The sequence below is a fragment of the Pygocentrus nattereri genome, chromosome 28 (assembly GCF_015220715.1).
Source record: "Pygocentrus nattereri isolate fPygNat1 chromosome 28, fPygNat1.pri, whole genome shotgun sequence".
NCBI lineage: Eukaryota > Metazoa > Chordata > Actinopteri > Characiformes > Serrasalmidae > Pygocentrus > Pygocentrus nattereri.
The window spans coordinates 3,920,752-3,932,659 of NC_051238.1; the positions used below are offsets into that span (position 1 = coordinate 3,920,752).

The 11,908-nt window shown below is 43.2% G+C and overlaps 1 protein-coding gene across 1 annotated transcript in view; it reads left to right on the forward strand.

Annotated features, from left to right (window-relative positions):
• The window catches only part of stap2b (signal transducing adaptor family member 2b), a 31,948-nt gene extending 20,040 nt beyond the window's left edge, over positions 1-11,908 (forward strand). The window contains exons 9-14 of the mRNA XM_017725443.2: positions 5,809-5,919; positions 6,019-6,069; positions 6,999-7,064; positions 7,327-7,380; positions 8,771-8,881; positions 11,469-11,908. Coding sequence (XP_017580932.2) covers positions 5,809-5,919; positions 6,019-6,069; positions 6,999-7,064; positions 7,327-7,380; positions 8,771-8,881; positions 11,469-11,524 — 449 coding nt within the window. The 3' untranslated portion in view covers positions 11,525-11,908. The remainder of the gene's footprint in view (positions 1-5,808; positions 5,920-6,018; positions 6,070-6,998; positions 7,065-7,326; positions 7,381-8,770; positions 8,882-11,468) is intronic.

An 11,908-nucleotide genomic window follows, 5' to 3' on the forward strand; every position in this document is an offset into this window, starting at 1 on the left:
TGTCCTGAGCAGTACTCTGGCAGTTCGTCAAGCTTTTACCAGCGTGTGGATGTGATTAGTGAATACTGGACTTTGCCTTTCTTACGACTGCTTTATAACTGGCTGAACATCAGGCCAACGTAGCTCACTTGCCAATCTGAAATTAGGATATATGAAACATGCTCCTACATTCCCGCACTGGTTACACGCAAAACATGGGAGCGCTGCCTGTCAAAAGTTTGGGGACACCTGCTGTCTGTTCCAGTTAAGTGAGAAAGTGTTAGAACAAAGCAGCCAGTCACTTGAAAGAGAATTCAAAGAGAGTCAGAACTTTCTAAAAGGCGTGTCTTCCAAGCATGTGAATCAGTTATCTACTAGAAAAATATATCGCTGTTGTCAGAAGAAAACCTCGTATCTCCAAAATGGTAGCTTTACAGGAGTTTAAAAAAAAAAAACTTACTTCACTTTTAATGGAAGTCAGTGGAACCAGACGTCTTTCCAAGTATTGTTTTATGATTTCTTTTTGCTCATCGTGAAATTCACACACAGCATAAAGGGCAACAGGCATTTTCAAATGATGCCAAAAACTGAAAAACGAAAATGGAGATACGAGGTTTGGTCCCGAGATCAGTGATATGTAGAGATTTAGTTAGCATAAAGCAGGGGTGTCAGACTCAACCAGTAAAGGGGCATATTAAATAATTCAAAAATCTCATCAAGACTGAGGGCCAGAGAAAAAAAAAGTTTTTATTTTAATTTTAATCAATCAATGTTGTGTTATTACCCAAACCGGCCATTGTTCATTCAGAATGCACAGAAACCTCAGCAGTAAAGTATAGACACTTGTAGTAGAGCTTAAAATATTACAGAAATACTTGAAATATTCAGAATTTAAATTCCCCCCAAGGAGCTCAGTCTTTTAAACCTACCCATTTTCTTGACCTAGACACCTGGCGTCCTTTCTTTACTGCAGCTTCATTAAGACTGAGCTGATGTTCAGTGTTTATGTTGGTTGAACTGCAGCTGAAATGCATTTGGTGATATCACTGGTGTAGAATTGTGTAGAATTGAGGTGTAACCACTATCTCATAGACTTTTGCTGGGGTCTTAGAGTCAGAGCACACATTACATTGCAGTGCATGCTGGGGACTGTAGTGCAGCGCATCGTGAAACTGGCTAATGTTAACAGAAAGTGAGGGTCAGATAGGATTGTGCGGGCCTGATCTGACCCACGGGCCTTGTGTCTGACACATGGGACATAAAGCATCTCTGTGTTAATGCTTTGTGTGTATTTATCTTTAACCCTCAGCTTCATGTTCATCAAAGTATCTTCTTGCTATGAAGGGCTGGTTCTACCTACATAATTCATTTGTCAGTTTTCTTTTCTAAAATACCGTAAAAATTTTGGAACACGTTTGGTGGGTTAAACCTGTGTTTGAGTGCTGACATCATGACAAGGAGAGAGAGAGGACCACCCTACCCACCCAGAGACAGCAAGAGAGAACAGTTGTACTCCTTTGGATGCCCAGACTCTGACGGCTGGGGCATCGCCAGGCAGCTGTGCCACTCTGACGCCTCTTAACACATGATTATTTATTAAAAACGCAGAGCTACTCTGTAAAGGAGTGCCCCCGATGAATTGACTCGATTCCAATGTGTGCATCATTTCCAAGGGAATAAAATATGATAACAATAATAATAATAATAATAATAAAAATAATAGTGTTGAATTTATTCAAGTGCAAGTGATGTGCACATTTGAGTTGAGTAAATTCAACGCATTGTGGTTTGCAGTGTAGTCCCCAAACTTTTGACTGCACGTGTGCTGTATCAAGTCGTGCGTGAAAACTTTGGTTCAAATGACGTTTTGTTGATTTTTTTGAGGGTAAATAAGTGACACATCCACTACTGAGAACACACCTCTGCACATTTTAATAATTACTGTTAATGTGCTGAATTAAGTAACACATTTAGGGAAAAAAATTAAACGTGAAGTGCAGCCAGTGCATCTTCTAAGCCGCTTCTCCTTCTGGGTCGGGGGGGGGGGGGGGGGGGGGGGTTGGGGGGGTGCTGGTGTCTCTCTCAGCGGCCATCAGGCAGACGGCAGGATGTACCCTGGACAGGTCGCCAGTCCATTGCAGGGCAGACAGACAGACACATTCACTCACACCTGAAGCAATTTTACCCTGTCCAGTTGGCCTGAGTGCATGTCTTTGGACTGTGGGACAAAACCGGAGAACCCAGATGAAAACCCACACAGACACAGGGAGAACATGCCTCTGTAGAGCCTGCTTGTCTGCCTGTGATGGCCTCGTTCACGACAGCGTTATGAAACACCTCATCAGCTCAGCGCTGTGAAACAGGTTTATGGCAGGTGAAGAGAAGTGAAGGCACGTATGCCTCAGCTCAGCCCACCCTTTTCTCAGAACGCTTTTTAGCACTTACACACTGAAATATCTCTGGGAAACAAACGACTGGCATTGTTTTAGTGTCGACCTGTCCAGGGTGTATCCTGCCTTCCGACCAATGACCACTGGGATTGGCTCTAGCACCCCCACCCCCGCGACCCTGAGAGAGAAGCGGATTAGAAAATGTGTGTGTGTGTGTGTGTGTGTGTGTGTGTGTGTGTGTGTGTGTGTATTTTAGTGTCAGCAGGGTAATCAGTTTAAACCTCGAAGGGAAATTACACCAATTTTTTTTTAAATTCCTGCATAATTCATTCACTGAGATGTTTACAGAGCCATTCAGAGTGGTTTAGTGTGAAATGATTGATTATAGAGACAGTGGTGGTGACAGAAACCAGGGGTCGCCATGACTACAACATGGGGGGGGGAGACTGTTTTGCCTTATTGCATGTACATGAATGAAAATAATTGTTTTAGGCCCAAATTCTCAAAACTGTCATAAAACAATGTCTGAGGCAGCGTATTACATGTAAACCTTTCTGTGGGGGAGCTTTCAGAGTCATTAAATACTTAAGACGCCTGGTTCCTATCACCACCACTGTGAACAAATCTGACTTGTGAGTTTCTTTCGACCGGAGCGTTTCACGCCAAACCGCTCTGAATGGCTTTGTTGACGTTCCAACAAATAATTCATGTCGAATTTTTTGAAAATCAGTGGAGTTTTTCCTTTAAGGATGGAACCCCAGGGCTGCAGATGATTTTGAGTGGAGATTTTCCATTGAAAGGGAAATATAGTGCATGAGGTTTAACTCCTGCCTGGGCAAAAATGCCGTTAAGTTACTGTCGTCTTGCCCTTCTGATTTCATTCAGGTAGATAATCATTACTCATAACTCATTAGATTGCATAATTAATTAGGTTATACTGTTTTTTTCTCCTGACAAGACTGTGCGATAACTTTTCATTAAATTCAAATCAGATTAACACACAAATGTAATGTGGCTTTATATGGCGATAAAGTTTAGAATCTGCACTCTCCACACAGTTTCTCCACCTGTTTCACTGAGCTTTGAGTCAGAAATGATCGTAAAACTACAAGCAGACAGATATGCTGGTCGCATGCCTTGAGTTCCAGTTTCATGTCGTGATTAAAGCAGCTTACAGCAGTTTTCACTGCTCATAGGAGATCATTTGGGAGGGGTCGGTGTCTGGCATGTTTACTGTTCATGGACACGAATGGCTGGGGCATCCTCAGGAATCATACCACTCAGATGCTTATTAACACGTTTATTTACTAAAAATGCAAAGCTACTCTGTCAAGAAGTGGCGCCATGAATTGTGTCCATCATTTCCATGTTGGATACAATATGATAATAATTTGCTGTTGTCGGAAGAAAACCTCGTTATCTCCATTTTTGTCCATTTTTCAGATTTTGATAGGATTTGAAAAAGCCTGTTGCTCTTTACGTTGTCTGTAAATTCCATGGCGAATGGACAAACAGAAATGGCCAAAAATGACTTGGAAAGACGTCCGGTTCCATTGACTTACATTCAAAGTAAAGCAAGTTTTTTCCTTCTCCTGTAAAGTTACAATTTTGAAGATACGAGGTTTTGTTCCGACAGCAGCGATATGAATTCATTCATGTGAGTTCATTCATCAATTGAGTGAATTCAACACATTGTGGTTTGCAGTGTAGTCCCCAAACTTTTCACTGTGAAAAAGGGTGCCGTAAACTTTGGGTCAAATGACATGTTGAGTGTAAATCAGTGACACACCCGCTACTGAGAGCACACCTCTGCACATTTTAATACACAATTACTGTTTAGAAAGTTTAGAATCTGCACTTTCCCCACGGTTTTCCACCTGTTTCACTGAGCTTTGAGTCAGAAACGCTCATAAGCTTTCCTTACTGCCGATTATAACTCAGAGTGTGGTGGTTAAAGCCAGCAGTGTTCATTCTGCTCATAGGAAATAATCTGAGAGGAGTCAGTGGGCAACTCCGGCATGTTTACTGTTCACGGCTCTTTCCTGAGAATTTTGGTACGGTCACTTCCCCAAAACTCGCCTCGATTGGTTTCCTTCTTTTGTTTTGATGAAGTGAATCATGAGAAAATCACGTCCTTTCAACACATGACAAATCTTCTGTTTGAAAATTCGTTGAAAATGCTTCGGCTGCTGCTGATCAGTGCGATTTATTTAAAGGCTACAGACATAGGGACTTCATAACACAGGCATAAGCAATGAATAACATTTAAAAAGCATAATTTATGAAGATGTTAAGTCACTTGTTCTGTTTATAACACTGTTATACCATCATTCGCAAGTCATTCCAATTTTTTAACACAGAAGCACCATATCTACAGAATGTTTAGATCGGTTTCTCTGCATGCTGTTTTAGCCCCCTTTTAGCCTGTTCTTCAGTGGTCAGGACCCCCATGGACCCTCACAGAGCAGGTACTATTTGGGTGGTGGATTATTCTAAGCATTGCACGTGGTGGTGGTGGTGTTAGTGTGTGTTGCGCTGGTCTGAGTGGATCAGACACAGCAGAGCTGCTGGAGTTTTTAAACACCTCAGTGTCGCTGCTGGACTGAGAATAGTCCACCAACCAAAAATATCCAGACAGCACCGTCCTGTGACCACTGATGAAGGACTAGAGGATGACCAACACAAACTGTGCAGCAGCAGATGAGCTGTCGTCTCTGACTTTACATCTACAAGGTGGACCGACGAGGTAGGAGTGTCTAATAGAGTGGACAGTGAGTGGACACAGTGTTTAAAACTCCAGCAGCACTACTGTGTCTGATCCACTCACACCAGCACAACACACACTAACACACCACCACCACATCAGTGTTACTGCAGTGCTGAGAATGACCCACCACCCAAATAGTACCTGCTCTGTGAGGGTCCATGGGGGTCCTGACCACTGAAGAACAGGGTAACAGAGTATCAGAGAAACAGATGGACTACAGTCTGTAACTGTAGAACTACAGAGACCAGCTATACAGTAAGAGGAGCTGATAAAGTGGACAGTGAGGGTAGAAACAAGGAGGTGCTCAGGATGTTCTGCCTGATTGGTGCATGTTTTTCTTAATGACATGATACGAGGTTTTGTTCCAACAACAGTGATATGAATGTTTACGTACAAACACAGTCTGTATGTCCCGAAGTTTGTAGACCACTGCGTCTCTTCTGAAATGAAGGGTATTAATTGTGCCTTTCTGCTGCAGTAACAGCCTCTACTCTTCTGGGAAGGCTTTACATTAGATGTTGGAACATTGCTGGGAGGATTTGATTGCATTCAGACAAAAGAGTATTAGTGAGGTGTGGTACTGATGTTGATGTCTGCATCACTGGATGCAAATGAGTAAGAGGGTTATATGTATTATATTTATGTGCTCAGTACTGCTGTGTTTTGTCTCAGTATTTGTGGAAAAAAATAGAGAAAGTGGGGAGAAGAGTGTAATCTGTGCCAACAGCTGCCCTGGACCATCTGCATCTTCATCTCCACCTGTACCTGAGACCCCCAAACCAGGTACCACACACACACACACACACACACACACACACACACACCTATCTCCACAGTCAAGCCCTGAATGCAGTGTGTGAGCTGTTGTTTTTCTCTCTTTAGAGAAGACAGTGTCCAGCCCTCAGCCTGAGAATGACTACATCAGTCCCTTCGGTCAGTCCATCTCTGTCTCTCTTCTCCCCTCTCTCTTACTTTCTCTCTCTCACTTTCTGGCTCTCTGTCTCTCTCTCTTCTCCCCTCTCTCACTTTCTCTCTCTCTTCTCCCCCTCTTACCTTTTCTCTCTCCCTCTCTCTCTCTCCCTCTCTTCTCCCCTCTCTCTCTCTCTCTTCTCCCCTCTCTCTTACTTTCTCTCTCTCACTTTCTGGCTCTCTCTTTCTCTCTTCTCCCCTCTCGCACTTTCTGTCTCTCTTCTCCCCTCTCTTACTTTTTCTCTCTCCCTCTCTCTCTCTCTCTCCCTCTCTCTCTCTTTCTCTCACTTTCTCTTCTACCCTCTCTCGTTGTCTCTCAGTTTCTTTCTTCTCCCCTCTCCCTCTTTTTCCCTCTCTTTCTCTCTCCCTTCACTCACTTTCTTTCTCAGCTATTTGTCTCTCTTTCATGCTCTCACTTTGTCTTTTTCTGTTTTTTGCCTTCTCTCTCTCGCTGTTTTTCTTTCTCATGCTCTCTCACTGTTTCTTACTCTTTTTCTGCCTCACACTCACCATCTCTCATTTTCTTTCTTTCTGTCTCTTTCTCTCATGTACTTCTTTCCCTGTAGTTATTATCATCTTTCTGTCTCTTACTCAGTCTTGCACTCATTTGCGTTCTCTCCCTCATCCCTTACTTGCTTTTTCACTATCTTACTCTCTCTCTCTCTCTCTCTCTCTCTCTCTCTCTCTCTCTGTACACTCACTTTCTCACTCATCCCTTTCTTGCTTTTTCTAACTCGTTCTTTCCCCTACCTCCGTCTCACTCTCTCTTTCCTTCTCTCACTCTCTCGCTCACTCTGCCTCTCTCATACTCACTTTCTCACTATTTCTCTCTCTCTAAACCTTCTCTGTTTCTCGTTCTCACTGTGTCCTGTTCACTTTTATGTGTGTTTCAGACGTGGATGTGTACAAGGTTGATAGAGGTGCTGGACCTCCGCCCCCTGTACAGCCTCGTGTTCCAGGTAAAGAACAGGAACAGGTGTTCATCGAATATGGCCTAAACATACAGTCCAATAAAGCAGCCTCACCAAGACTTTTTTCCACCCAGTGCCATTCCACTCAAATTTTTACTGAAGAATGCAAATATTTGCTCATGAAGTGCCTCAGAGCAACAAGCTCGACTTTAGGAGTGAAAGAGAGACCAGAGTAGAGAAAATGAGCTGTTGGATCTAAAATCTGGATGTGTATCATATAATGATAAGAATCATTCTTCTGCTTTGGCAGTGCGAACCTTGCCTCATCAGACTGTTGTTCCTGAAGGCCTGACGATGAGCCCAGGTGAGCACCTTTATTTTATCCTTTGTCAAATTTGTCAAATCACTTTTTCAAAATTTCTGCATTCTTAAATTTTTACGTAATCAGAGAGATTCAGAGCGGTTTGGTGTGAAATGGTTCAGGTGTCTTTACAGTGGTAGTGATGGGAACCAGGCATCGTCATGACGACAACACAAATATAAAAATTTTATTTATGTCCAGAACCACCAGAGAACCTACACGAGTCTTGTGAGTTTGTTATTTAAGTCAAGTGTCTTTTATTGTCATTCCATCTCTGTACAAGTACACAGTGGAGTGAAATTACGTTCCTCCAGGAACAACAAGGAACAAAAAGTACAAAGTGCGAACCTGCAGACATCGTGTGCAAACAAAAATGAAACTATAAACAATAAAATAAATACGATAAATTAAACAGACATAAGAGACAGTAAACAGACGGTGCAGCGCACTGCATGGGTATACATTTTTTGGGGACTCTTTGGCCTCACAACACCTTATATGTACCTCTCCAGCCCACCCTTTGCAGCTATAACAGCTTCAGCTCTTCTGGGAAGGCTTTCCACAAGGGTTAGGAGTGTGTTTATGGGAATTTCTGACCGTTCTTCCAGAAGGGCATTTATGAGGTCAGACACTGATGTTGGACGAGAAGGCCTGGCTCACAGTCTCCTCTCTAATTCATCCCAAAGGTGTTCTGTTGGGTTGAGGTCAGGACTCTGTGCAGGCCAGTCAAGTTCTTCCACACCAAACTGGCTCATCCATGTCTTTATGGACCTGCTTTGTGCACTGGTGTGCAGTCATGTTGGAGCAGGAAGGGGCCGTCCCCAAACTGTTCCCACAAAGTTGGGAGCATGAAATTGTCCAAAGTCTCTTGGTGCTGAAGCTTTAAGAGTTCCTTTCACTGGAACTAAGGGGCCGAGCCCAACTCCTGAGAAACAACCCCACACCATGATCCCCCCTCCACCAAACTTTACACTTGGCACAATGCAGTCAAACAACAAACACCCCGCTCTGTCATTTTACGTGGCCGACCACTTCATGGCTGCGTTGCTGTCGTTCCCAATCGCTTCCACTTTGTTATAATAAATACCACTGACAGTTGACTGTGGAATTTTTAGTAGCGAGGAAATTTCATGACTGGACTATCAAGGTACCAGGCTGTGGCCATGGAATTTATTAGTACTGAAATGAAGTGTCCAGATGTGCAAGACATGCGATAAGGTGTTCAGAAAGTGCAATATGTACAGTAACGTGCAGATAAATAAATATTTTCATATGCAACCAGTTTGCATGTTTAAAGCAAGTACATTAAAAGGCAGTTTTTCAGTTTATACTGTTTACTGTTTATAAGAAAACACTATAAAACAAAAGTCATTTGTACTCTTCTGTGCTGCAGGGGGCGCTCTGCTTCCACCTGGCCGCCAGATTCTACGACGAAATAGTATGTCAGAGATGCCAAATACGCGCACTCGGTGCCCACAGCCTGACGCAGACACCATCTCAAAGGGTAAGGGGTCAAGCTCGATTAAAACACGCATAACTAATAACAGAGTTTAATATCCGGGTTATAACAGATGGAGTATTACTTTGTTCTTGTATTGTATTTTTTTTCTATGCACTCCACTAATGTGATGTTTATGGTTAACATACCAAGAGAATAATTCTTGCCTTATACAGTGGCGTCTCTGGCACAGAAAGCCTGGTGGGGCAGCAGCAACTTGTCAATGAAACCAGATACAAACCTGATCCAAACACAAACGCACTCCATCAAAATATATATATATAAATAAATAAATACATACATAAACATAATGGTGCAGGAGTTGGTGGAAGTGGAGACAGGAATATGAACATGATAATGACAGATCTCACAGAACCTGCTTATACAGCACTGCATTACAAATCCAACGTTATCTAGCACTAAACGTTCCCTGTGCTCTGCTACTGCATATCCAAATCTACGGCCCAGTCCCATTTCTACTTTTTACCCATACCCCTTGTTTTCGAGTGTAACCCTCCCCTTGAAACGGAGTTACAAGGGGAGGTGGTTGAAATCTATGAACCTATGAAATGGGACGACCCTTTAAGAACGTCATCAGTTGTCATCAGCAACTTTTACGTAAACTGGCGAGACCAGGTTTTCTGGCCATTTCCAATACGCTACCTCCAGCTGTGGTGATCTCACTTGTGGGTCACGTGACAGGACAGGTGAATCATATTTAAAATAGCCTGGCAAAAATAATCAGGACGTGTTTTCCTGCTTTGTCTCCAGACTATTGCAATAATGGTCCATCACACTGACATTTGCTGTTTATCCGAAGCTTCTGTTTATTCACAGCATCAGTTTCACGCATCAATCAATCAAACAAGTCACAGAATAGAAAAGAGCACGAACAAAAAAAACTACATCACTTCATTAACAGGGACAGCAGAGGAGGGGAAAGTTCAGCTCCTCACTGCTGGGCTTTAGTTACATTTAGGGATCATAAGCCTTCAAAGAGGGGGGCAGTTATTTATTATCACCCACCCCAATTCTTCAGTGATATGAAGCTGAACTTAGCTTTCTAAGCGCCAGCTTCATGATCGAATTTTCCCGTTCCACCTTAAATGGTGCAGCAACCTCAGGTACCAGAATGTAACTGCTGCACCATTTAAGGTGGAACGGGAAAGTTCACCAGGCAGAGGCCGAGACATCAGCACTATTTTTATTCTTGTTATGAAGCAAATGACCATAAAACGCTGTTACAATGGTTCTTACAGCACAGCGGCTTTTACCAGAGAAATACTCACATTTATGTGTCTCTTTGGTCGCTTGGGCAGTCGTCTTGCCGATGATTCGCAGGGCATTCTGAGAATTTTCTCATAACCTAACATAACATAACATAAACATAACATAATCATAACATAAAATGTCAGTTTGAAGGGCCCTAACACAAGGGCAGGGTTACACCCTGCCCCTTCATCTCAACATCAATCGGGACAAGCCTACCCTAGACGTGGACGAGCAAAACGGAGGGGTAGGGCTAAATGTTAGGGGCAAGGGGTGAAATGGGATCAGGCCAACATATCAGAGCAGAGCTCTGCTTTCTGGGCACTGGGAATAACACTGTAATGCAGAATGACTCTCCAGTAACGTTCACTGCTCAAAAAGACGCACAACGATCTTTCATCTGGGCAAACCTGCCAAAAACATTTCTCTCAAAGGCCACCAGTCCATGACTGAATTCAACTGACAGCATAGCAAGGGCAGAGTGTTTTTAGCGACGCTCACAGTTAGCCATGGTTTTCTCTTGAACCTCTCTGGACTGAAGGGGCCGTTTTTTGTCCTATCGAGACTGAACGATGTTTAAATATTCTGGCTGGTGTGTCCCAAACATTTCATCTCTAACTTCTGCTCTAACGGCTGGAACTGAATTAAACTCATTCCATTCTTTACTTGACTTCTGCCTTGCTATGAGTGGCTACCACAACTGATGAGAAACAAAGGCTAGCTGCATAGCAACGCTATGGCTAAGGCAAACAACGTCTACTAAACGTCTGGTCTTTTTTATCGGCTGCTCTCTGCATGAGGCCAACGTAATCGGGCCTCACAACTGGTTATTGAAAGTGCATTAAACATGCGCAGTGTTTTCAGGCTGACCCCATGCTCATCAAACGAAGATATGCATCTCTTCTTTTGGGACAAAACAGTCCATTTTTGTTTTTTTGTTTTTCAGTTTTTGACATAATCTGAAAATGCCTGTTGCCCTTTCCATTGTGTGCAAGTTTCATGATGAATAGACCTTGGAAAAATGTCCGGTTCCATTGACTTACACTAGAAGTACAGAAGGTTTTTTCCCCTTTCTGTAAAGTCACCATTTTGGAGATTTTATTTATTTTCATATATATAATCTGCTTCCATGACATGTGGCCTTTAACAATGCTGGTCTTAAGGTGAAGTGAGTGAATGCACATGGATAAACTGTCTGATTGGACCAAATGCAGTAACATTAGCCTCATGCAGTTGTGAAAAGGCTTTAGTTCAGCAGCATTCCCTCCTGTTCCTCTTCCCTGCGAAACTAAGCGCTGACCATCACTGTGCTTGTTCCACACAGATCTCGCCGAAGAGCTGAAACAAAAGTTAAAGCGGAGGCAGGTTACTGTAGACTGATCCCTGACCACAGACCACCTGGTTCACCCTCACCTCGTCTGAACAAAGGAAGGAATGAGTGAGAAAAGGAATGAGAGACTCACTGAGCCGCTCTCACACAATAAAAGCGGAATCTGTCCTGTTGTTGGCCGCCAGGACTGGGCACGCCTGGAAGAGACTAATCAGCCATCTGTGGGTGTTGTCCAGCTGGCTGGACCAGCACGGAGATCTGTAATCTTGAAGATTGACTCTTTATTGATCCTCCCTGAGATTCCGCTGTCTCATCTAGTGATTACGCATTGTAAATTAGCACATAACAGCGAAAAGCTGTGCATCTGCTTGTAAGTGCCACATCGTCTTCATCGCCTGTGTTCCCTTTGGACAGTAAATCACTGTGTGCCTGTA